The sequence below is a fragment of the Oryctolagus cuniculus genome, chromosome 8 (assembly GCF_964237555.1).
Source record: "Oryctolagus cuniculus chromosome 8, mOryCun1.1, whole genome shotgun sequence".
Lineage (NCBI taxonomy): Eukaryota > Metazoa > Chordata > Mammalia > Lagomorpha > Leporidae > Oryctolagus > Oryctolagus cuniculus.
This window is the reverse complement of record NC_091439.1, coordinates 131,546,079-131,572,605: the sequence shown is the minus strand read 5'-3', so window position 1 is coordinate 131,572,605 and position 26,527 is coordinate 131,546,079. Positions and strand designations below refer to the sequence as shown.

Genomic DNA, 26,527 nt, shown 5'->3' with positions numbered 1-26,527 from the left:
AGGGTTATTTTCATCAGTCTCGGGCTTGATACCAGTGAAGCATAAATAAATGGAAAATTTCCATTAGATCAAAAGCTTGGTGGCTTGGAGTGTATTCTGTCAGTGTAATTCGACTTCACATAAGAAACAGCACTGTTCAACTTTTTCTTTGCTCTAGAATTCTCAGAAAAATTAGTTTTGAAAGACATACATTTATTTGTTGGACTTTGAATGACACTGCTCAAGATATTTTTGTGACCTGAGTAGCAGATTAAGAAATCACCTTTTCATTGTTGTTCTTCTATTTTAAAGCATTTAATTAATTAGTTTATTAATTTATTATTTTTTTTGATATTTATTTATTTATTTTTTTGACAGGCAGAGTGGACAGTGAGAGAGAGAGAGAGACAGAGAGAAAGGTCTTCCTTTGCCGTTGGTTCACCCTCCAATGGCCGCCGCGGCCGGCGCACCGTGCTGATCCGATGGCAGGAGCCAGGAGCCAGGTGCTTTTCCTGGTCTCCCATGGGGTGCAGGGCCCAAGCACCTGGGCCATCCTCCACTGCACTCCCTGGCCACAGCAGAGAGCTGGCCTGGAAGAGGGGCAACCGGGACAGAATCCGGCGCCCCAACCGGGACTAGAACCCGGTGTGCTGGCGCCGCTAGGCGGAGGATTAGCCTAGTGAGCCGCGGTGCCGGCTAGTTTATTAATTTATTAAGGCAGTGAGGGAGGGAGACAAAGAATGAGGGAGAGGGAGGAAAGTAAGGAGAGAGGGAGATGGATCTTCCCTCCACTTGTTCACTCCCCAAGAGGCTGCAACTCCCCCGGCTGTGCCAGGCAGAAGCCAGGAGCCAAGAGCTCCATCTGGGTCTGCCCTTTGGGTGACAGGGACTCATGTCCTTGAGCTGCCTTCCAGGGTGAGCACTATCATTACGCAGAGCCAGGACTGACCCGGACACTCCTTTATGGGATGAGTGTCCCAGGTCCCTGCACCAAGACATCACCTCTTCAAGGGATGAATGTTTGGCCTGTCAGTTAAGACAGCCGGAGCCCACTTCAGAGTGCCTGGGTTTGATTCCCGACTGCTGCTCCCGACTCCCGTCTTCTGCGGATGTGAACCCTGGGAGGCAGCAGTGAGGCTCAAGTAACGGGTTCTGTCAGCCACGTGGGAGGCCTGAATTAAGTTCCTCGCTCCTGGCCTCAGCCTTTGCCCAGCCCTTGCCCTTGTGTGTATTTGGGGAATGAGCCTGGGAATGGGAACATTCTCTCTCTCCCCCTCAAATAAATTTTAAAAGAATAGCCACCTTCTTCTCAGAATTCTAAAAAAGAAATCTCCTCTTGACATTGCTAGGTGTTTCTCACGTTGCTGCCTATGATACAGTTTATCTGCTTCAGTGGAAAACAAGCCATGGATTCTGATAGGCCCAGATTAAATAAAATTTTTTCTGGTGATATGTACAGCTACAGGAGTCAGAATGATGCCACATATTAGGAGATGAGACTGTTAAATGTGCGCTCAGAGTTCATCAGAGTTTTCCAAATTTCAGTCGTTCAGCTTCAGGGTGTTGCTGTCTGTTCTGCAGTGCTGGTGCTAGTAGGCGTTTGATGTTTTCTGTGCATTTACTCAGTTCTTGCTTTAACAGATTTACTTACAAAAAATGTCTATATTATTGAAATAAATGAGAGATAACTTTAAAAATACATTTCTGACTGGTACATTTCTAACTCAGGACACAAGAACATTTACCTGTGAACCAACTAAAGTCTTTATTCACATTGTGGTTAATACACTCACACATCAGGCCTGACCTGTCCCATACCAGGCGTGTGACCTTGGGCGACTTAGGGGTCTTCTCCAGACCTCTGTATTCACAAATGTCTAATGGGGATAATGAGCTAATGTTGGCTGCCAAGTTCTTAGCACAGTGTCTGATAAAGTAATTACTCAGTCAATGGAGACAACTCAAGAATGTGTTGTTGATGTGCTTGTTTGTCTTAATTACTTTGGCCTAGAAGGATACTGAAGGGGCCGGTGCTGTGGTGTAACGGGTAAAGCCGCCACCTGCAGTGCTGGCATCCCGTATGGACGCTGGTTCAAGTCCCAGCTGCTCCACTTCCCATCCAGCACTCTGCTATGGTCTGGGAAAGCAGTAGAAGATGGCCCAAGTCCTTGAGCCCCTGTACCCATGTGGGAGATCCTGAAGAAGCTTCTGGTGCAGCTCTGGCCCTTGTAGCCAACTGGGGAGTGAACCAATGGATGGAAGACCTCTCTCTCTCTCTCTCTCTCTGCCTCTATTTCTCTCTCTGTGTAACTCTTACTTTCAAGTAAATAAATAAATATTTAAAAAAGAAGAATACTGGAGGCTGGCGCCGCGGCTCAATAGGCTAATCCTCCGCCTTGCGGCACCGGCACGCCGGGTTCTAGTCCCGGTGGGGGCGCCGGATTCTGTCCCGGTTGCCCCTCTTCCAGGCCAGCTCTCTGCTGTGGCCAGGGAGTGCAGTGGAGGATGGCCCAAGTGCTTGGACTCTGCACCCACATGGAAGACCAGGAGAAGCACCTGGCTCCTGCCTTCGGATCAGCGCGGTGCGCTGGCCGCGGCGGCCATCGGAGGGTGAACCAACGGTAAAGGAAGACCTTTCTCTCTGTCTCTCTCACTGTCCACTCTGCCTGTCAAAAAAAAAAAAAAAAAAAAAAAGAAGAAGAAGAAGAATACTGGAGATTTTGAAATTATATGAGCACTCTAATTCTGCATCTAGAATTGGGCCTGAAGGTATTAGAACAATAAACAAAATAGCCAGCTGATTTCTTTTTTTTAAGATTTATTTATTTACTTGACAGTCAGAGTTACACAGAGAGAGGAGGAAAGGCGGAGAGAAAGAGGTCTTCCATCTGCTGGTTCACTCCCCAGATGGCCACAACAGCAGAAGCTGCGCCAATCCGAAGCCAGGAGCTTCTTCTAGGTCTCCCACATGGGTGCAGGGGCCCAAGGACTTGTGCCATCTTCTACTGCTTTCCCAGGACATAGCAGAGAGCGGGACAGGAAGTGGAGTAGCCAGGTCTTGAACCGGCACCTATATGGGATGCCAGCACTGCAGGCAGCGGTTTTACCTGCTACACCACAGCACCAGCCCCAAGGCTGATTTCATTATATGCCTAGCATTCCATGGCCAGCTGTGTGACTTGATCTAGCTGTTTAACCCTCTAAGATTTGTTTTCTTAACAGATAAATCAGGAGATTTTATTTTATTTGATCCCAAGGCATCCAGCTTATAGGCTGTCTGCTTTCTGAGTGTTTTTTTATGTTCTCAAAGGTCTAGCCATCTGTTTGAAAGGCAGAAGATCTATCCATCTATCTGCCTTCCTGTTACTCATCTGAAAGGCAGAGCGAGAGAGGTGGGGAGAGAAAGATAGCATAAGATTGAGATCTTTCATCTGCTGGTTCACTCCCAAAGTGCTTGCAACAGCTAGGGCTGTATCATTTGATTTTTTTTTTTTTTTTTTTTTTTTTTTTTGACAGGCAGAGTGGACAGTGAGAGAGAGAGACAGAGAGAAAGGTCTTCCTTTTGCCGTTGGTTCACCCTCCAATGGCCGCCGCGTCCGGCGCACCGCACTGATCCGATGGCAGGAGCCAGGAGCCAGGTGCTTTTCCTGGTCTCCCATGGGGTGCAGGGCCCAAGCACTTGGGCCATCCTCCACTGCACTCCCTGGCCACAGCAGAGGGCTGGCCTGGAAGAGGGGCAACCGGGACAGAATCCGGCGCCCCGACCGGGACTAGAACCCGGTGTGCCGGCGCCGCTAGGTGGAGGATTAGCCTAGTGAGCCGCGGCGCCGGCTCAGGGCTGTATCATTTGAAAGCCAGCAGCCAGGAACTCCATCTGAGTCTCCCACATGGGGCAAGGTCCTAAACACTTGGGCCATCATCTGCTGCTCTCCCAGGTACATTAGCAAGAAGCTGGATTGGAAGCGGAGCAGCTGGGACTCAAAACCAGTGCTCTGAGATGCCAGTGTCACAAGAGGTGGTTTAATCTGCTGCACCGTCATGCCAGACTGGTCTGAGAGCGTTTCTGATCATGAAATACGGTACATTTGAAAGCTGAGCATTTAAAATTTTTTTTTTGTTTAACCAGCTGTTTATTTAAGTTAGGAAGTCAGTGCAGCACTGTGGTTGTTTCGCTATTTTCATTTCCCATATGGAATGCCAGTGTGCAGATCGGGGCTTTAACCCGCTGTGCCATAGCACTGGCCCCTTTTGACTCACATTTACATGGTGTGTAATATGAGTTTACCAAGCATGGAATCACTGGACTCCTCATTGCCACTAAAAATATATTATAGGCCGGCGCCGCGGCTCAATAGGCTAATCCTCTGCCTGCGGTGCCGGCACACCAGGTTCTAGTCCTGGTTGGGACACCGGATTCTGTGCCAGTTGTCCCTTTTCCAGGCCAGCTCTCTGCTATGGCCCAGGAGTGCAGTGGAGGATGGCCTAAGTCCTTGGGCCCTGCATCCTTATGAGAGACCAGAAGCACCTGGCTCCTGGCTTCAGATCAGCGTGGTGTGCCGGCCGCAGTGCGCCGACCGCGGCAGCCATTGGAGGGTGAACCAACGGTAAAGGAAGAACTTTCTCTCTGTCTCTCTCTCTCACTGTCCACTCTGCCTGTCAAAAAAAAAAAATAATAATATATAGGCACATATAATTAAGGTAGATACATGTATGTAAATATAGGTGTGTACATTTGTGATAGCAAAATATGCACTGATCACTTTTTTTTACACTTAAGAATGTATCTTAGAAGTAGTCCCATTTGTGTAGTGTCCTCTTTTTTTTGAATGACTAGAAAAAACATTGCTTTGAATGGATGCTTGTAGTTATTTGACCAGTCTCCTTGTGATGGACATTTAGTCTACTGTGGTAGTGAATACCTTGTAAGTGTGAGATGTTGTTCATATGTTTCTGTATCTGTATTTTAAAGGGCTTGTAATGTTGATTGAAATAAACAGATTGTTCATAATTGAGCCAGCATATACTCTCAGCGCAAGAGCCAGCCAGTTTCTGCTGAACCAGGTTTCCCTGTGCGTTTCTGTCAGCAAACACTTTGAACACTGCTGTACCACACAGTGTTGTCTCTGGGAAATGCTGGTGAGATGGGTGATCATTCCAGAAACTGAATATCACTCTGAAGACCACTTTCTAGACTGGATGTGTGTGCTGAATTAAATGGCTGCACTGTTAACCATCTTGGAATGTTCTTTACTTTGCTTCAGAGTACAATTATATCAGCAAAGGGAAACCTCTGACTGGAAAATTATCAACAAATTAAAGCCTTCCGTGGAGATCCATCCCCATCAAGTAATGAAACACACTGTACATATTATGCAATAGCTTTGGCTAGAGCAATATTATTTATATTTCATTGTTCTTAAAGTCAGAAGGAAAAGGCATTATCTACATACTGTTTCCTTTTGTTTCAGAGAAAACTATTAGTAGTTGGTAAGTCGGGCTGAAACACAGAAAGTCACACCTTTAAGTTCTTAATTTTGTTCATTTGTGCACACATGCATGTATACATACACACACATGTGCAGCCACACACACTTTAGATCTGAGAGTGAAAGCTTACGAGCTCTCTAAGAAAATAAGAGCATTTTGTGTTTCAGAAAGGTATGAATGCTCTCTTTCCACATTCAGAACTTATTATGAAGATTCAGGAGCATCATAAAAGATATTAAAAACCACCATTTCTTTGCTCTGTTCTCTTTGCACCTCAGTGTTGTGGGCTGAAGGATGGTGTATATGTAAATGAACTCCTGAAAGAACTCACAGGGTGTTTTTTTTATGCTAATGTGATCTTTTCTAAAATTGACCATTGTTCTAATAGTTAAGGGTTTTTTTTTTTTTTGACTTTCATAAAAGAAAGCAGATGTTAAGTAACTTTTTTAAAGTAAAGTTTTTCTTCTTAATTTGACTTTCAGATATGGTCCTTAACATAAAACTTACTAATTCACTTAATAAGGAAAATGTTTCCATTGTTGACCTATTTGAAAAGCAATGATAGTGTTGGATATAGGATTTATAGTGAAGACATTGGTTAAATTCCACCACTTTAAGTAATATAAAATTGCTTATTTATTTGAATAAAAAATACAAATTTAAGTTACAGTTAGGTAGTCACCTCTTATGTTGTTTTTTAGCACATTCTAGAGAAACAGTGTGCTTGTAGCTAGAGATTGTTGGGTTTCAGATGTTCCACCTGCTGAGGGAAACAGTTTATTGCATCACTGAGACAGGGCAAAACAAAAGCCTCTGCAAAATGAGGCGTTTTGTGATGTGTGTCACCCTGCCCCCACTTCCCACAAACCATTGCAGCTCCTGCCTGCTTGAACCAAAGGAGCCAGCTGTTTCACTGAACCATAGCACCCTCTAGCATCCTAATGCTTTGTGTTTTCACAACTCAACAGGAACGTTTTGTTTTTCCTTACAAAATGAACCATTAATCTAACATGATTTGGTGTCTGTGTTCCTCTGACCACAGAGAGGAGGCCCTTGAAGGGAATTAGGGAGAAAGTGAAGAGTGAAGAGTCATCGCCATTTTTGCAAATAATTGTTACATTTGTTTTCTGTGTAATTTTGGGGTGTGAATGTGAATGGCTGGACCTCTTGTGCCCCCCTGTGTAGCGGCAATAAATGAGAGATGGGACCGTTGACCAGCTGGTCACCTGATCTCCTTCCTCTGTATCTTGCAGGTACTTCTCCCAGCAGCTGGTCTGTTACAGTTACAGGATGTGAAGAAGACTTGCTGTGAATTTTTGGAATCCCAGCTTCACCCTGTGAACTGCCTAGGAATCCGGGCTTTTGCTGATATGCATGCGTGCACAGACCTCTTGAACAAGGCTAACACCTATGCAGGCAAGTGCGATCAGCTGGGCATGAAGCCAAAGTCTGGAACCCTTGAGTTCTTGCCTGATTCTGCAGTGGTCTCTGGAGAGTTGTGTCATGTTTCTAGACCTGGCTTTTATAAAAATAGATCCAGAATCTTTTAATGAGAGCACTGCCTAATAGAAACATGCTCACAAAATTGAAAACGTAAGAAAAAAGCAACTGTACATTGGTGTGGAGCCTGAATAATGGAATGGCTAATTTTATGCAGATACTGAATCCCTGTGTATTTTTCTTTCACATCGTCAGATTAATAGCTGTGTAAGAAACTATGTGCATGTTAGTTATATCTCTGCAATTTTTGATGCCTTTTTCTTGAATTTGTGAAAATAAGCTTTGTGGCTTAAAACATCTTCAAAGTAGAGAACTCTAGATCACATTCACATGGAGTAGAAAAGTGAACCCCAGATGTGAGCAGCCCTTTCCTTAGACCTTGGTTTCTGTGACTGCCTGCTGGCTTCTCTTTGGGATGGAGTTGGTGTGCTGCTGCTCTTGTCATCACTTTGACTCTCATCGCTCCCCTACCTACCGTGCATCTCCAGTAAGGGAGTAGAGATTCATGTTATACAAGTTTATAAAGGTAACCTACAGTTTTTCTCTGAGTTTGTATACTTTTAAAAATACATATTAAAAGTGATTACTAGGATGTTTCTAATTTTTTTTAATTTGTCTTCCTGTGAAGATAAACCTGGTAGAAATTACAATCTCCTGCCTGCCTACAAGATTCTACCTTGCATCTAAAACCCAGGAGGAGGAGTTACAGTCATTGCCCCCATAATAACCTCAGGATCCTCAACTTCCCTAGCTTTCAGATGCAGGGCCCTGTGTCTAAACTGCTTCCTGCAGTATGCTTGCTGTAGTGAGGGAGGGAGTTTCGGTACATAGACCTTAGCATTGGAAAGAAATCTTCCTAGTGGTTAGTTGGGAGAAAGACGCAATGCTTCAGTAAGGCACAAGAAGTCTGATAAATTTGAATTCCGTAGATTCCTGTGGGGTGATCTGGTGGCCTAGTTACCCTTTATAAAGTGGTTTCCATGGGAAAGTGTGATTTGAGTTTGGGGAAGCTGATTGTGGATGAGCTCTTAGAACTCAGCCCTCCTGTAATTTGGGAATGCTGTGATACATAACAGTGTTCATGTAGTCCTTTTGAGTGAGTTGAAGCATTTTGAAAGCATTTAAGGGCCGGCACTGTGGTGTAGCTGGTGAAGCCGCCGCCTTCAGTGCCGGCATCCCATGTGGGCACCGGTTTGAGATCTGGCTGCTCCACTTCCGATCCAACTCTCTGCTGTGGCCTGGGAAAGCAGACGAGGATGGCCCAAGTCCTTGAGTCCCTGCAGCCACACGGGAGACCTTGAGGAAGCTCCTGGCTCCTGGCTTCCGATCGGCGCAGCTCCAGCCACTGTGGCCAACTGGGGAGTGAACCAGCCAATGGAAGACCTCTCTGTCTCTCTGTCTCTCTCTCTCTCTCTCTCTCTCTCTCTCTGTCTCTCTCTCTCTCTCTCTCTGCCTCTTCTCTCTCTGTGTAACTCCGACTTTCAAATGAAGTAGGTAAATATTAAAAAAAAAAAAGCCTTTAAAAGATAAATGTGAATTCATTGATATGTTCTAATATGGCCAATTCTGTTCCTCAGCCAAGTAGAAATATTCCTTCTAAATCTAAACTCCACTAAATTCTAGCCATAATGTGCCTCTTATAAGTTATGTATATTAAGAAAACTAAGGAGGGTCGAATATTTAGGGCAGTTTTTTCCTGTATGAAGCAACCATCAACATTATATAGTTGCTAGGTTGTTAATTGTCTCCACAGTGGTAAAGATTCCTGACTTCGGGGTGGGTTGGGGTTACCTGAGGATTAATGCAACAGATACCCAGAATTCACATGAATACTCATGGTTTTACTTATATCAGAAACAACTCATTTACTGTGTTTTCAGGAGTTAGATTTGATTTCTCTTCTATTTGAGAATCTTAAATTTATTACATTGTACTACAAAACATGAAAATTTTCTTACCAGAAATAGAACTCCAGATATTAATGTGCAAGTTGTTTATTATAATTATGCCAACAGTTGTTTTTGTTTTTGTTTTTTTTTTTTTGGTGGGAAATTTACTGGCAAGGCCAGCATTGAGGCACAGTAAGTTAAGGTGCTGCTTGCGACCCCAACTTCCGATGTTGTAGTGCCAGTTTGAGTCCCGACTGCTCTAGTTTCAATCCAGCTCCCTGATAACGTGCCAGGGAAAGCAGCAGAAGGTGGCCCAAGTGCTTTAGTGACTGCCACCCACGTAGGAGATCCAGATGAAGTTCCTGGCCATTTGGGGAGTGAACCAGTAGATGGAAGATCTCTCTCTCTTTCTGTCTCTCTCTCTGCCTTTCAGATAAATAAATACATTTCTTTAAAAATACAAATTCTTGTCACTTTCATAAAAATATAAATACTGATTTTTAAATTTTTAGTGTACTATATTTTATTTTACTGTTAAAAATTATTTCTTTATTTGAAAAGCAGAGTTATATAGCATGAAGTGGAGAGACGGAGATCATCTTCCGTGCCAAATGGTTACAACAGCTGGGGCTGGGCCAGGCCAAAGCCAGGAGCTTCATCTGAGGTCTCCCATATGGGTAGCAGGGGTTCAAGCACTTCCCACGTTCATACCATGCTTCTGAATCTGGTATTTGCTTGAGTTTCTTGGATTTATAAATAGCATTTAAAATATCTTTAATTATGAAAAGTTAGAAACATATACAAAAATGGAACAGTACTCACCTGTTTGAACAGTTGTCAACTTGTGGATAACCTCGTTTCATCTGAAACCCTTTATATTTCCCCTTCCTCTTTTTTTAATCTGTAGACTTTTTAATGAAATCTGATATACATATAGAAAAACACACAAATCGTTAAGTCACAACCTGATGAATTTTTACAAACTTTTGTTATTTTGAAGCAGTTATTTTATCTGTATGTTTCATTCTTACTTTTTTTTTTTTTTTTTTTTTTTTGACAGGCAGAGTGGACAGTGAGAGAGAGAGACAGAGAAAGGTCTTCCTTTTTGCCATTGGTTCACCTTCCAATGGCCGCCGTGGCCGGCGCACCGTGCTGATCTGAAGGCAGGAGCCAAGGTGCTTCTCCTGGTCTCCCATGGAGGTTCAGGGCCCAAGGACTTGGGCCATCCTCCACTGCACTCCCGGGCCACAGCAGAGAGCTGGCCTGGAAGTGGGGCAACCAGGACAGAATCCGGCACCCCAACCGGGACTAGAACCCGGTGTGCCGGCACCACAAGGTGGAGGATTAGCCTATTGAGCCACAGCGCCGGCCTCATTCTTACATTTTTAAACAAATATAATTACAAAGACAAATCTCATAATGAAAGCATGAATATTTCAATTTTTTGGTTTGTTGATAACTCATTGTGACAAACTTTCTAAAATAAATGATCCAGAATAGTCCTGAGAAACAGTTGTTCTTCATAGTGAAAATATCTGATTGTTATTTGTATCTTAGGTAGACAAGAGATGAGGGGCAAGGAGTCCTGTGTAGCTCTTTTTCTGCAAGAAACAAAATATTTATTTTTAAACTTGTTATCTTTGTGCTCTTTATGTATGAAAAATATCCAGAAAATATACCCAGACTCCTAAGTTACTGACAAGTCAGGTCATGTAGCATATGAGAAGATCTGAGAGAAGGAAGGCAGGCAGCAGCAGTGAGAGTTAGTATCACTGTTGTGATCCTGTCGCCGTCGTGGGCCTGTGACTGACTTAGCTAGGTAAGAAAGGAAAGAAGGACAGATGGGAAGGAAGAAACAGAGCAGTAGAAGAGTTGATACACGGTATGGTTTCAGCTAAGGTTTCAACATTCCGTGCTTTTGCATGGGTTTCAACATTTGTCATACCAAAATAAATGTATTTTTCCATTCTATTTCCCACAAACTTTTCAAAATACCCTCATAGGTGCATTGGAAGGGAGAGAGGAAAAGAGCTGAGGGAGAGAAACGTAACGTGAGCAAAGAACCCGGAGTACGTGAGTTTGCTCTTCACCCCGTCCCCCTTTCCGGCCATCCCTTCTCCCTCCCTCCATTCCTGTTTGAGAGGCAAAGAGATGAGGGAGAGAGAGACAAGAAGAGAATGCGCGCTCACCTCCACGGTTCACCCTCAAGTGCGTGCAAGGGCCAGGACAGTTTCCTGTGCGGATGGCAGGGACGCAGCGGTTTGCACCATCACTGCTGTCTACCCGGTTCCGCATTAGCAGGAAGCTAGGGTGAGGAGCTGGAGCCTGGGATTGCATCCAGGCACTGGCATTGCAGATGTGGGCACCTTAACCACCAGGCCAGATGCCCACCGCTCTGGGTGGTTTTTGGTCCACGGGGTGACTGTGCTTCAGAACCTAGAGTACTTACTCCTCATCTTTGAAGGCTCACTGGATATTCTAGACATAGAATCTACTTCATTGCTTTCTCTTGCAGCTTAGAAATGAGTCTTCCAGTATTCACTATTATAAGTCAAATTAAATTGTACAGATACGAAAGAATTAAAGTTTTCTATGGAAATGTTTTCAATGAATTCATGCTTAATTTTAATATTATAAATAGGATGGACATTTGTCACTTAGGACACCCACATCCCATGTCAGAGTGTCTGGGGTTAAGTTCCAGCTCTGTTCCTGCTAGTGCACACCTAGGGAGGCAGTAGGCGATGGTTCAAGTTGTTGGGTCCCTGCCCACTCCCCACCCCCGCACAGAAGACCCAGATTAAAATCTGGGCTCCTGGCTTCAGTCTGAACCAGCCCTGGTTGTTGTATGCAGTTGGGGAGTGAACCAGTGCATGCAAGATCTCTGTCTCTGCCTTTCAAATAAATAAATATTTAAAACCAACATCTCTAGGGAGAGTAGAAGCCTGAGAAGCCAGATGGGGAGGGCAGAGTCCGAGCAGGGGAGGGCTTGCTGATGGGCAGGCATAGCTTCGGCAGTCACAGCCTGACCCAGTGATCCACACGCTTCTCTCTCTCCACGCAGAGAGCAGACAGCTGGTGACAGCCGAGGGCGACCAACCAGCTTACGTCTCCATGTGCCGAAGCGTGGTCACCTCGACAGTGGTCGGCCTTTGTTCTGCTCCTGAGTGATGGTTTTCTTAGCTGAAAAATCTGTGTGCTCTTTTTGCTTTACATTTTAAATGTTTATTTTCACTTATTTGAAAGGCAGGTGGAGAAGACAGGTTGATCAGCTGATTGATCTATTGAACTATTGGTTCACTTCTCAAATGTCTACACAGCCTGAGCTTAGCCCCACCAAAGCCGGGAGCTGAAAACTCCATTTGGGTCTCCCACGTGGGTGACAGGGGCCCAAGCAATTACCCATCCTTTGCCACCTCCCAGGGTGCAAAAAATATGATGGGCCAAAAAATATGAGTATAGAGGAGATAAAAATTGAACTCATCATCAGTTCAGATTCTTTTGGAGATTAGGTTTTAATTATAACTCGAAATACGAATTTTGTTTAACATTCCTTGCTGGTAACCAAGAGTTGCTGATGGTTGAGTTTCAAGAATTTCAAACCAATTTAAGGGAAAAAAAATAGTTTCAGATTCTTAATCATTCCAATGCCTCACTTTTTTCCATAATGGAAATTTGAGAAACTACTGAATTCTAGTTCTAGCTGACCTTTGGGGAAGCTTGCAGCATAATTTTCTTTTATTTATTTATTTTTTTTAAAAGATTTACTTATTTATTTGAAGGGCAAGTTAGAGAGCGGGAGATTGTCCATTCTCTGGTTCACTTCCCACATGGCCCCAGCGGCCAGAGCTGGGCCAATATGAAGCCAGTCCGGTGGGCACAGGGGCCCAAGCACTTGGGCCATCCTCTGCTGCTTTCCCAGGCCATTAGCAGGGAGCTGGACTGCAGATGGAGCAACAAGCTGTGGCTTTCTCTCTTGCAGCCTCTTCTTTTGGTCTCATCTGTGCTTCTGCCTTTGACATTTAGATTATCTTTTCCATCTATACTTTGTTTCTCCTGCCATCAGCAATTTCAAAATCGGTTTTCTTGGCTCCCTAGAGGCTCCCTCTTGATAGATTTGTAGTTGTCATCTTTCTTCCATAAGCACACTTGGCACCTTCGATCACAATTCCAGGACATGTTTTGGTATTTGGAACTCCAGTGTTTTCAACCTTTGTGCTTGCCATATTCGGCCCCCTCGTTCTCTTGTATTTCTTTATAAATCTGTGCTCTCTGACCCCAGTTCTCCCAGCCACCAACAACAAATGGTTGTTCGGTCCAAAGCCACCCTCTTTGTGTGTGGCATTGTCCAAAGTGCTGTGGGTGATACATGTGAGGCTCAGTAGGAGTTAACTCCTGCTTACTGGGGTGGGGGTGGGGGGTGGGGGGTCCTTCTCCAGTAATAGTGAACTTAACACCCAAACTAGGTATGTTTCCATTATGCTTTATTCTTTATTAAACAAATTCTGAAAACATCTTCGGGAAAACAAAAATGTCATCCCGTCCCCTCGCCCCCATAATTTGGCTAGGAGTCGCTGCTTATGGTAGACAGACACCTGTCAGAATAAGCCCACAAAACGCCGGCCTGTTGAAAGCAACTCGTACTGAGTGAGTGGTTATAATAATGGTATTACCAGCCTCGTCTATGCAGTATGCATACTTCAAAAATAGATTCTGATTGCTGGAGGGTCTATTGAAATGTTAATTTCCTGATACAGAGGATTCTTCTTTGGAAAATGTGAAGGTACAGCACTTCTTCACTGAATTCATGCCAACTTAAATGGTACTTCTTAAAAGAATTAATCATTTTTATGGTCTGTACTCATTGTGGTCCCGATTTATGTTTTAATAAACGACATGTAGTCTCTGCCCTGCTTTGTTGATAGTTTTTCTAGCTGAGATGGGTTTCACCAAAACTGTCTGTGTTACTAGAACTGCTAGCGAGCTGTGAATTTTCTCCCAGAGAGATTAATAGTATTTTGAATAAAAAAATCAGTGTTAAGTCGTGTAGGGAACATTAACAGTTATGTCTGCAATGTATTCATTTTACTAATGAGGAAAGGGAAGAACACAGGTTGCTATTTTTAAATTTTATTTTATTTTAAAGATTTTTATTTATTTGAAAGTCAGAGTTACACAGAGAGAGAGAGACGTCTTTCATCCGATGGTTCACTTCCCAATTGGCGCAACGGCTGGCCGATCCGGAGCCAGGAGCCAGGAGCTTCTTCTGGGTCTCCCACATGGAGACCTGCTTTCCCAGGCCATGTTAGAGAGCTGGATGGGAAGAGAGCAGCCGGGACTAGAACGGTGTCCATATGGAATGCTGGTGCTTCAGCCAGGGTGTTAACTCGCCGTGCCACAATGCCGGCCCCATTTTTTTTTATTTTTTTTATTTTAAAGAAATACTTTTTCTATCAGAAATGAGCTGCTGGTGACCCCAAAATACTATTGTCAGGGACCGATGCTGTGTTGTAGTGGGTAAAGCCACTGCCTTTGACACATATGAGCACCGGTCTGTGTCCTGGCTATTGTGCTTCCATCCAGCTCTCTGCTGTGGCCTGGGAAAGCAGCGGAAGATGGCCCAAGTGTTTGAGGCCCTGCCACCCACGTAGGAGACCTAGAAGAAGCTCCTGGCTTCAGCCTGGCCCAATGCCTGCCATTGTAGCCATCTGGAGAGTAAACCAGCAGGTGGAAGATCACTGTCTCTCTCTGTAACTCTTTCAAAATAAGCAAATATGCTTTTTTTTTTTTTTTTTTTTTTTTTTTTTTTTTTTTTTTTTTTTTTTTTTTTTTGGACAGGCAGGCAGAGTGGACAGTGAGAGAGAGACAGAGAGAAAGGTCTTCCTTTTGCCGTTGGTTCACCCCCCAATGGCCGCCGCGGCCGGCGCACCGCACTGATCCGATGGCAGGAATCAAGTGCTTCTCCTGGTTTCCCATGGGGTGCAGGGCCCAAACACTTGGGCCATCCTCCACTGCACTCCCTGGCCACAGCAGAGAGCTGGCCTGGAAGTGGGGCAACCAGGACAGAATCCGGCGCCCCAACCGGGACTAGAACCCGGCGTGCCGGCGCCGCAAAGCGGAGGATTAGCCTATTGGGCTGCGGCGCCGGCCGCAAATATGCTTTAAAACAAAATAAGATACTATTGTCATCTGTGTTCTGGGCCTTGCTTCTCAGACAGGACTCTGCGTTAGGTGGAGTATAGAGAAATTAGAGAGACCCCTCATGGCGTCTCGTTTTGATGAAAAGGTGCTTGGTATTTAGAAATCCAATCAGTGGAGTACTTTGTGCATTACTGCAGGGCACAAAATAGAATAAATAAGATTTTGGACTTATATTGTTGATTTCATTAGACTTAATTTGAGATGAAAGCCCTGACCTGAAGAATCCTGTTCACTCTGGGGCTGGTGCCATGGCGCACTTGGTTAATCCTCCGCCTGCGGCGCTGGCATCCCATATGGGCGCCGGGTTCTAGTCCCGGTTGCTCCTCTTCCAGTCCAGCTCTCTGCTGTGGCCCAGGAGTGCAGTGGAGGATGGCCCAAGTGCTTGGGCCCTGCACCCCAGGGGAGACCAGGAGAAGCACCTGGCTCCTGGCTTTGCATTGGCACAGTTCTGGCCGTGGCAGCCATTTGGGGGGGTGAGCCAACGAAAGGAAGACCTTTTTCTTTGTCTCTCTCTCTCACTGTCTGTAACTCCACATGTCAAATAAAAAACCTGTCAAATAAGTAAGTAAGTAAGTAAATAAATAAATAAAAGAAAAAAGAATCCTGTTCACTCGATGTAGCAAATACTAGGGATTATCCTTTTATTTTCTTCCTTTTTTTTTTTTTAAGGTCTATTTTATTTATTTGAAAGGCAGAGTTACACAAAGAGAGGGAGAGACAGATTTTCCATTCGCTGGTTCACTCCCCAAGTGGCTGCCACAGCCAGGGCTAGTTCTGTATCCCTGATGTGGGTGGCAGGGACCCAAGGACTTGGGCCATCTGCTGCTGCTTTCCCAGGCAGATTAACAGGAAGGTGGTTTTGAAATGGAGCATCTGGGGCTTAAACTAGTGCTCCAGCGTAGGTCAGCGGTATTGCAAGTGGTGACTTCACTCACTGTGCCACATGCTGGCCCCTTTTTCATTTTTTGATATGCTGTTGTGTTTGCTGGAGGGAAGCCAGCAGGAAAATTCAGCTACTATGGATAGTGAGGGAGACTCCTTGGACATGCCTACACAAGTGTATGCATGAGAGTACTTCAAAAAGTTCATGGAAAATGCTCAATCAGACTTGCTCCAAACAGTAGAGTTAGAAACGTGCCAGGGATTCCAGTTCAATCCCTTCAAGGTGGCATGTACCAATGCCATCTCACTAGTCCAAGTGATCAATTTCAGTTCACGATTGACCATAATGATAGGTCTAAGAGTCAAAGAGATCACATAAACAATACTAGTGTCTGCAAATACTAACTGATAACTGATAGAATTAAGAAGGAGAGAACAATCCAACATGGGAAGCGGGATACACAGCAGACTCATAGAATGTCAGATGTCCTAAACAGCACTCTAGCCTCAGAATCAGCCCTTAAGGCATTCAGATCTGGCTAAAAAGCCCATGAGAGTATTTTAGGCATGGAAAGCCAAGACACTGTGGCCAAAAAAAAAAAAAAAAAAAAAAAAAAATCTCTGCAAGTGAGATCCCAGTGGAAAGAACGGACCATCAAAGAAGGAGGTACCTTTCTCTGAAGGGAGGAGAGAACTTCCACTTTGACTATGACCTTGTCTAAATAAGATCGAAGTCAGCGAACTCAAAAGGCCTCCATAGCCTTGACAACTCATGACTAGAGCCTAGGGTGATTACTGACGCCATAAACAAGAGTGTCACTTTGTTAAGTCAGCAATAGCAGTCACTGTGCACTTACTCCTCATGTAGGATCTCTGTCCTTAATGTGTTGTCCAATGTGAAGTAATGCTATAACTAGTACTCAAACAGTATTTTACACTTTGTGTTTCTGTGTGAGTGCAAACTGTTGAAATCTTTACTTAGTATATACTAAATCGATCTTCTGTATATAAAGATAATTGAAAATGAATCTTGATATGAATGGAATGGGAGAGGGAGTGGAAGATGGGAGGGTTGCGGGTGGGAGGGAAGTTATTGGGTGGGGAAGCCATTGTAATCCATAAACTGTACTTTGGAAATTTATATTTATTAAATAAAAGTTTTAAAATGGCCACTAAAAAAAAGAAAAGAAAATGTAATTCAAAGATAGGTTTTTTTTGGTACAGGAAACTTTTGATATTCATGGTATGAAGGTGCCTCTTTAAAAAGTTTATGACGTGGGCCATCGCTGTGGCGCAGTGGATTAAAGCCCTGGCCTGCAGTGCCAGCATCCCATATGGGTGCTGGCTCGAGTCCCGGCTGCTCTACTCCTGATCCAGCTCCCTGCTAATGCACCTAGGAAAGTAGCAGAGGATGGACCAAGTCCTTGGGCCCCTGCATCCATGTGAGAGACCTGGAAAAAGCTCCTGGCTCCTGGCTTTGGATCCGCTCAGCTCCAGCCATTGAGGCCATTTGGGGAGTGAACCAGTGGATGGAAGACCTCTCTGTCTCTCTGTCTCTACCTCTCTCAGCTTGTAACTCTGCCTGTTAAATAAATAAATCTTACAGAAGTTCCCGAGGGACTGGAATTGTGGCATATCAGATAAAGCCTCTGCTTGCAATGCAACATCCCATATGGGTGCTGGTTCAGGTCCTGTTTGCTCCGCTTCCAGTCCAGCTCCCTGCTGTTGGCCAGGAAAAGCAGCCCAAGTGGTTGGGCCCCTGCCACCTATGTGAGAGAGCTGGAGGAAACTCATGTTTCTTGGCTAAGCCCTGGCTGTTGTGGCCACTTGGGGAGCGAACCAGCAGGTAGATCTCCCTCTCTCTCTCTAATTCTGACTTTCAAATGAATAAATCTTTAAAAAACAAAAGATGTTCATGAAAAAACTACATAGATTCAAGATTTTTATACTAAAATAGCATATCTTTTATTCCATTTCCCTGAGCTTTTTGAAATGTCTTTTATGGGTGGAAGAATGCGTATGTGTATTAGATAGTATATATGTGCAGAATGCTCTGTCACTATGTGAATGTAAGAATTGGAGGCAATAGTAGAGATTGTAACATTGTGAGAACTAGGCTAGTCAAAGTGGAGAGTGCATGATGCAAGATTGTGGCCTTGTGACCCAGCCCCTAGGTAAACTCCAGATGAGCTGTACTTGAGCATTACACTTGGTGTCAGTACTTTGTAAGTACATTTTAATGTGTGCGTATTTATTGTCAGTGTGCTGTTCACAGTAAGCTGAATAAGAATTCACTTGGTGTAGAAGAAGAGGATCTCACCTCAGTGTTTGTGGGGAGCAAACCGGACTAGACTGTTACTGGAATTAAGACTTATTCTATGCATCTGCTCTCCCACAATATGGCGCTGGGAGAGAAGTAAACAGCTTCCGCACAGCTGCCTCCAGTTCAACCAATTAACTGTAGGACTTGCTCCTGATTGGAGGAGAGCAGCGTACTCGGCGTGTGGGCAGCCGAGTTGGGATTGGTGGAGGAGGACTATAAAGGAGGAGAGAGACGGCATGCACCAGGAACATCTATGGGGAACATCTAAGGGAACCCGTGCAGCCCCCGAGAAAGCCGGCCGGCGGTGTGCCGCTCCCCTGCGGAAGTGGGGAATGCGGCCAGGGGGAACTGCCCTTCCACGGAGGTGGAAGGGATAGTAGCCAACCCGGGAAGAACCAGCAGCAAACCCGGGGAGGGCCGAGCAGACGAAAGAACAGCACAGGGTCCTGTGTCGTTCCTCCACGAAGAGGGGGAGCGACAAGTGTTGTGACTACTGTTGGGTTTGTATTAAGCAAAGTAATCCAGAGAAACTGAGATTCAGTTGATAGTGTATTCAGTAGGAGTCAGTGATGTAATCATGTCCAGAAAGCTGTGAAGTGATGATCTCCATTCTCTTTTGCCCAGGTCAGACCGTAGCTATAAGAATGAATTCAGGGCTGGCGCCGCGGCTCACTAGGCTGATCCTCCACCTGTGGCGCCGGCACCCCGGGTGCTTATAAAGTTTGGTTTACACTTCTAGAGAGTCATAGTCCAAGACCAGGCAGCCCTGTTGGTTCAGCCTCTGGTGATGTTCTTTCTGGCAGAGTTCCGAGGTGGCACAGAGCATCCCATGGCAGTAGAGAAGAGAGTGTGCTGTGTGTCTGTCTGGTCTGGACCATTTTCCATATATATATATATATAAAATATGTATATATTCATTCATGGGGGCCCCACCCTAATGACTTAATCTAATCTAATCATTTCCCCCAGAAGCCCCACCTCTAGTTGCTATAATTGGATTAAGGTTCCACCTACTCCGTACTGTTTGCATGAAACTTTGTAGTGTTAACTCTCGCGTGAGTCGGGAGGCCAAGTGATATTCACACCATAGCAGGAGGTTGTACTGTGTGTAGTACTGGAGAAGTGGCTTACGGGAGGTGTCTCATGTAAGCTGACCGTAGTTTGTGGCCTCATCTCACACAAAGCTTTTCTTTCTGAGAAGGCCAACAGATTCCTTTTAGAGATGTGTTGTGTACTTTACATCTTTCCACAACAGCTTTTACAGTTCCCTTTTTCCTTAAAAGTTTGAAATCAACAATTTTTCTTCAACAAACATAAAGCTAAAAATTTCTCCTTGACAAGATTGCTTTAAAAAAATGTTATTTATTTGGAAGACAGATTTAGAGAGAGAGTAAAACCTGTGTTCCATCCACAGGTTCAATACCCAAATGACCACTGCAACCAGGACTGGGCCAAGCTGAAGCCAGGAGCCAGGAGCTTCTTCCAGGTCTCCCACGTGGGTGGCACTGCTTTTCCCAGGCCATTAGCAAGGAGCTGGATTGGAAATGGAGCAGATAGGACTTGAACTGGTACCCATATGAGTTGCTGACATCACAGATTTTGGCTTTATATGCAATGCTGCAACTCTGGCCACAGATTGCTTTATTTTAATTGAAAAGAATTAGTTATAAGTACTTTCATTGATTTTTTAAAGATTTATTTATTTATTTGAAAGGCAGAGTTACGGAGAGGCAGAGGTAGAGAAAGAGAGAGAGAGAGGTCTTGGTTCCAAGCTGGGCCAGTCTGAAGCCAGGAGCCAGGAGCTTCTTCCAGGCCTCCCACATGAGTGCAGTGGCCCAAGCACCTGAACCATCATCCAGTGCTTTCTCAGGCCATAGCAGAGAGCTGGATTGGAAGTGGAGCAGCCAGGACTCGAACCGGTGCCCAGGTGGAATGTCAGCACTGCAGGCAGCAGCTTTACCTGCTACACCACAGCGCTGGCCCCAATCATTGATTTTTTTAAAAAAATATTTGTTTGAAAAGCAGAGTTATAGAGAGAAGTAGAAACAGAGAGAGAGACAGACAGACAGACAGGCACAGAGAGAGGTCGGTCTTCCATCTGCTGGTTCACTCCCCAAATGGCCACAATGGCTGGAGCTGAGCCAGTTCAGAGCCAGGAGCCAGGAACTTCTTCCAGGTCTCCCACATGGGTACAGGGACCCAAGCACTTGGGCCATCCTCTGCTGCTTTCCCAGGTGCATTAGCAGGGAGCTGGATCAGAAGTGGAACAGCCAGGACTTCGAACAGTGCTTGAACAGTGGGATGCCAGCACTGCAGGCCAGTACTTTAACCCGCTACGCCACAATGCTGCCCCCAACTTTGATTGATTTTTAAAGTTCTTTATTTATTTGAAAAGCAGAATGACACAGAGAGGGACATAGACACATACACAGACCAAAAGAGATGGGTCACTCCCCTAAATGCGTTTAATAGCCGAGGCTGAGCCAAGATGAAGCTAGGAGCCAGGAATTCTTGTGTTTCCCAGCTGGTTGGCAGGAACCCAAGCACTTGGACCATCATCCACTGTCTCCCCAGGCACAGTAGCAGGAAGCTGGATGAGGAGCATCGGAGCCAGGAACCAGTACTCTGATAGGGGATGCAGGTTCCCAAGCTGTGGTTCAACTCCCTGCACCAGAACAGTGAAGTACTGGCCCAGTGTGAGGTTCCTTAAACACATACCTACTCTCCTCTCCTCATTCTGAGCGATAAATTGGGTCAAACATAGTTGACAGATTTAGATACATGCCCATGAATGTGGGTGTGTAAATGTACACAAATATGCAATGATTGTTCATGGTTCTGAATGTTATTATCATTGTGGAACACTGGTCTGTTTTTATTTTTAGCAGTAGCGCTACTTGAGCCCCAGAATCAGAAAGCCAGGATGATAGGAAGGCAACAAGGGAACTGTCACACTCAGCATAAAGTTTGAGAATCACCATTAGATTACATATGCATGTCACTCGTGTGTTTGTGTGTGTGTAGTCTCTTGGCCATTCATTAGAATATTTCATTAACTGAGTTGTGGTGAATTTACTTCTCTGTTACCAGTTTTCGGTAGCAGTTGTCAGAAGCTGAAGTCAGCAAACTGTTTTTCACTAAATCTCTTTCTCCTGGGTAGTACAAGAGTTACAAAGAAGTGATAGAAGCTTTTGAAAACACTATAGTAAATTTGGCTGCTCTTTTTAATGTTTTTAGTTTGATATCAAGTAAATTGGGCAAAGTATTTAGATGGGCTGGATCTTGCACACATGGATTAATAAGCAACAATGAAAACTGAAAACTTGTGCCTTCGAGATGTGGTTGACAGCATCAGAGAGCCCAAGAGTCCCCAAGCTTTTTGAAATACCCTTGTGTAAGATAGGAAAAGCAGGGCCTAAAGTAAACCAGTTTATGCCAGATTTTGCCAAACAGTGCCATCCAAATTTTGTGATGCTCTACATATTTACCATACCTTTTCCAAAATAAGCATAATATAAGAGTACAAAAATGATAATACCAACACCAAGAGTTTTTTTTTTTTTTTAAGAAGCAGGACATGGTTTAGTAGAAAGAATGTGAGAATTGGAAATAATTTAGAAATATGTGTATTTTGAGTTTGAGCATTATTTTTCCTTTTGATTTCATTTTGGTAATTGGCAACAGGTGATGTTCATTTGTTGAATCAGCTATATTATGGTTTTGTCGATAATTTTGTAATGCTTATTATAACTAGCAATGTGTACTTAAAGTTCTTTTGTGCTTTTCTGTGGCTTAATAACCCATTTATCTCTATTGCTGAATGATATCCAGTTATTTATCCATTCACCTGTTGAAGCACATCTTGGTTGGTTTAATTTCGGTGATTATCTAGACAGCTGTGCAAACATGCGTGCAGCACACACACACACACACACACACACACAGAAGCGAGAAGGGAGGGCGAGGGAGGAGGGTGAGTTTCCAGAAGCAGTTGTATTTGGTAATATACAGAGAATAGAATTGCATAGAATATATAGAGAGTATATATGATATAGATATATAGATATCAGAAGGCCTCTGGTTTGTCTGGAGAATAAAGGAAAAGTTTAGATTTTATTGAGAGGGAGAGGAGTTATGTAAGTTGTTTTGAAAGAGTTAGTTGGTGTTGGCAGCATCTCACAAGAGAGCTGGCAAGTTATGACTGGCAGATGTCTGTGGTTCTAGGTAAAGCTTGCAGTTAGAACTGAGCTTGCAAGACGGTTTTGAGATGGGCATATGTGACTTGTGTATTTCTCCCTGTGGCTTTTTGATTCCATTTTAGTTGGGTGTGACGTAACTGACTCAGTGTTGTGTAATCAGCTTTCACAGGTGCTCTAAGTGTGTGGACATAGATTTCTAACTCATTTGGGTAAATCAAGGAGTGCAATTGTCGGCTTGTATGGTAAGATTATGTTTGATTTTAGAAGGTATTGCCAGACTGTCTTCCTACCAGCACTGAAAGAGGGTTGTTCTTGCTCCATTGCCCTGGCCCTGCCTTGCTGTCAGTTCCAGCTCCTTACCAGTGGTAGATATTGTCAGCGTTTGGGGATTTAGCCATTCTCATGGTTGTTTTGTGTGTGTGCAGTTCCATAATGTCATACAACGTTGTATGTTGTATGTCATCTTTGCACATGAGTCTTTGCCTTATATGTATATATCTTCTTTGATGAGGTGTCTGTTGCCCATTTTTAAATTGGAATTTAAATTATTTTTGAATTTTAAGGGTTCTCTGTACCAGTCCTTTACCAGATAGGTGTTTTACAAAGATTTTACCCCAAGCTGTGCCTGATCTTTTCATTTCTCAAGAGTGTCCTTTGTAGAGCGGAACGATTCCAGCTCATCAGTTATTTCTTTCATAGTTACTGCCTTTGATTTTCTGCCTGAAAAGCCATCAGTATACCAGAGGTCATCTAGAGTTTCTCTTATGCTGTAAGGAATTTCATAATTTTGCATTTTACATTTAGATCTTTGATCCATTTTGAGTTAATTTTTGTGAAAGGAACAAGGGCTCTGTCAAAGTGCGATTCCTGCGTATCGATGCTCACTGGTTGTTCCAGCATCATGTGTTGAAGAGACCCTCCTGTCACTATCGAATTGCCTGTTTCTTTGTCAAAGATCAGTTGATGGTATTTGTCTGTGGCTACTTCTGGGCTTCCTCTTCTGTCCCATTGATCTACCTTCATTTTTATTTTCATTTTAATTTTTATTTTTATTTTCCTATTTATTTCAATGCGATACTTTACTTGACTAAGACTTTGAGTTTCAAAATCTTGTGCACCAGCTGGATTTTTGTAGATCCAATCCTCTTAGAATTACCCTGGATCTTGTAATAAGCAAAAATGTATTACGAAGTTTATAGGAGCAAATGTTAGGGCACAGTGGGATTAAGCTACCTTTGGGGCACTTGCAACCCATATTGGTGTGCCTAGTTTGAGTCCACACTCCTTGCACTTCTGATCCAGCTTGTCGCACGTGGGATGCAACAGATGATGGCCCACGTACTTGGGTTCCTGCCACCCATGTGGGAGACCCAGATGGAGTTCCTGGCTAATGACTTCAGCCTGGCTTAGCCCTGGCTGTTGGCAGCCATTGGGGGGTAAACCAGCAGATGGAAGATTTCTCTTTCTCTTCTGCTCTGTCATTCAAATAAATCTCAAACAAATGAGTCTCTGTGTAAAAATAAAATAAGAATTTATGAGGTTCATGAAAATGCAGATTTGATTTTTCAGATGTTTCTGAGGGTACATTTTTTTATGTGAAATACATATTGGCAATAAATCCTTTATTTCACCTTCGAAAATTCTTCTAAAAGCATTACTATTAGAATGTGGTTAATTGTAAAGACCTAGAAGATAACCTGTATTTTCTAGAACATTTTATCTTAGAACTTTGAAATCACAGAACTTTGTAATCACAATGCTAATAAGAGATAAATTATTATTTTTTGTACTGGCACTCAGTAGGATTTTTTTTTTTTTTTTTTTTGACAGGCAGATTTAGACAGTGAGAGAGAGAGAAAGGTCTTCCTTCCATTGGTTCACCCCCCAGATGGCCGCTATGGCCGGCGTGCTGCGCCGTTCAGGAGCCAGGTGCTTCCTCCTGGTCTCCCATGCTGGTGCAGGGCCCAAGCACTTGGGCCATCCTCCACTGCCTTCCCAGGCCACAGCAGAGAGCTGGACTGGAAGAGGAGCAAATGGGACAGAACCCAGCGCCCCAACCAGGACTAGAACCCGGGGTGCCAGCGCCACAGGCGGAGGATTAGCCAAGGGATCTGTGGCGCCAGCCAGGACTTTTTTTTTTTAAAGATTTATTTATTTGAGAGGTAGATTTACAGACAGAGAGGGAGAGACAGAGAGAAAGGTCTTCCATCCGCTGGTTCACTCCCCCAAGTGGTGGCAACAATTGGAGCAGTGCTGATCAGAAGCTAGCTTCTTCCGGGTCTCCCATGTGGTTGCAGGGGCCCAGGCACTTGGGCCACTATCTACTGTATCCCCAGACCATAGCAGAGAGCTGGAACGGACAGGAGTGGCCAGGACTAGAACCAGCGCCCATCTGGGATGCCGGCGCTGCAGGTAGAGGCTTAGCCCACTATGCCACGTTGCCAGCCTTTTGACATTTATTTTTAAATTGTCACTTAAGACATGCATATATGTGTATCCGTATGTCTGATTCTACAAACCAATACTCCTCCTTGCATTCTGATATCTCTAAGTTTGATCCATTCTCTTTCTTTTTCGTAATACCACCCACAATCCAGCAGTGGACTGTGATTCTTCGTTTGCAAAACACTGACCTGGGCCTGCCTCTGTCAGACTGCAGCTCCTAGCCTCATACCTTGCCCGACACATGACCTCCTGCTCCGGGAGGACCTCGCACGGAAATATTTTCCCAGAATTTCTCATCTCTCCTCGGTGTCTCCTCGCTGTTCCCTCTCCACAGGAGGCCTCCCCTGGCAATTCACATAGAATAAACTCCCCCACCCCAGCACCATGTCCTGTTCCGTATCTTGCTTTAGTTTTTTTCACAGCACTTAGGACTGCGTGGTGCCTTGCTTCTGTGTTTCTTCTGCTCCACTAGAATAAAAGCTCTGCTGAGAGTGTCTTGTTTACTGTTATAATCCCAGTGCTTACACCAGGCTCCCTAATGCACAAGAAGAACTTAGAAGTAGTTACGGAATGAATAAAATATGAGCTAGAGTGACTGAACAAATACGTTGGCAGAGCTAAGACTTTATAGGGCTTGGAAGAAGTTAGTACATTTTATTACACTGTGACTTACACAGTTCACTGTAATCATGGGTAGTTATCATCTATCGATTATCTATAACGTGCCCGATGTTCCACAGAGCACCTTACGTGGATCGTTTCTAGTTGTTCCAGCACTCTGTGAAGGATTAGATTTGCAGTCAGGAGATTGAAGCTCAGAAAGTTTAGGTTTCTGGCCAAACGTTGATACCCAGTTTTTGTATTTGTTAGCATTTGTTGTTGGACCTAAGTTCAAAGTTCTAAGCATTTTACATGGGGACATTGTTGTTATAGCTAATGTATAGATTGGGAAATGAAGGCATGAGACTTGTTTCAGGTTACACAGTCAGTAAGCAGTGACCCCAGAAGTCCAGCTAGGGCAGACGGGGATGGATGGGCACGTAGCATACACACTGTCTTACTATAACCTAGATTTCTGTATTTTTACTGTCTTTTAGACACAGTCCTAGATGCAGAATAAAGCTCTAGCTTATTTAATCCTCACAGGTAGGGTGTTTCTGTTGACCTCACTTTACAGGTGGAGACACCAAGGCTTAGGGAGATTACCTAACTGCCCACGGTTGTGCGAACATGTGTGGAACATGACATAGCTAAGATTCCACCCTGCACTACCTGAGAGATGGATTTGCAGGAAAATTTGTAAATAGGTCTTTGTCATTTTTAAAATCATTAATAATATTTATAGAACTTTTTTTGTCTTTGGGAGGAGTGTCCATATTGTTAATAAAGGAGAGTTTTTTTTTTCCCAGTAGTTTAAGAATTACTAATTTTACTAGTTTCTGGAGAGGAGTTTGGGATAGTCATATAATTTGATTACCAGATAAACTGCTTACATAGAATTCAGAGCTCTCTATGTCATAAACCAACTTTTTTAAAGAAGATTTATTCATGTATTTGAAAGGCAGAGTTAGACGGAGAGACAGAGACAGAGATCTTATATCTGCTAGTTCACTCCCCAGGCC

At 44.0% G+C, this 26,527-nt stretch overlaps 1 protein-coding gene across 2 annotated transcripts in view; it reads left to right on the top strand.

Annotated features, from left to right (window-relative positions):
* The window catches only part of KLHL2 (kelch like family member 2), a 121,526-nt gene that overhangs the window by 62,525 nt on the left and 32,474 nt on the right, over window positions 1-26,527 (top strand). For both annotated transcript variants that reach the window (XM_008273508.4, XM_070047275.1), the window contains one exon: window positions 6,720-6,882. In XM_008273508.4, coding sequence (XP_008271730.2) covers window positions 6,720-6,882 — 163 coding nt within the window. The remainder of the gene's footprint in view (window positions 1-6,719; window positions 6,883-26,527) is intronic.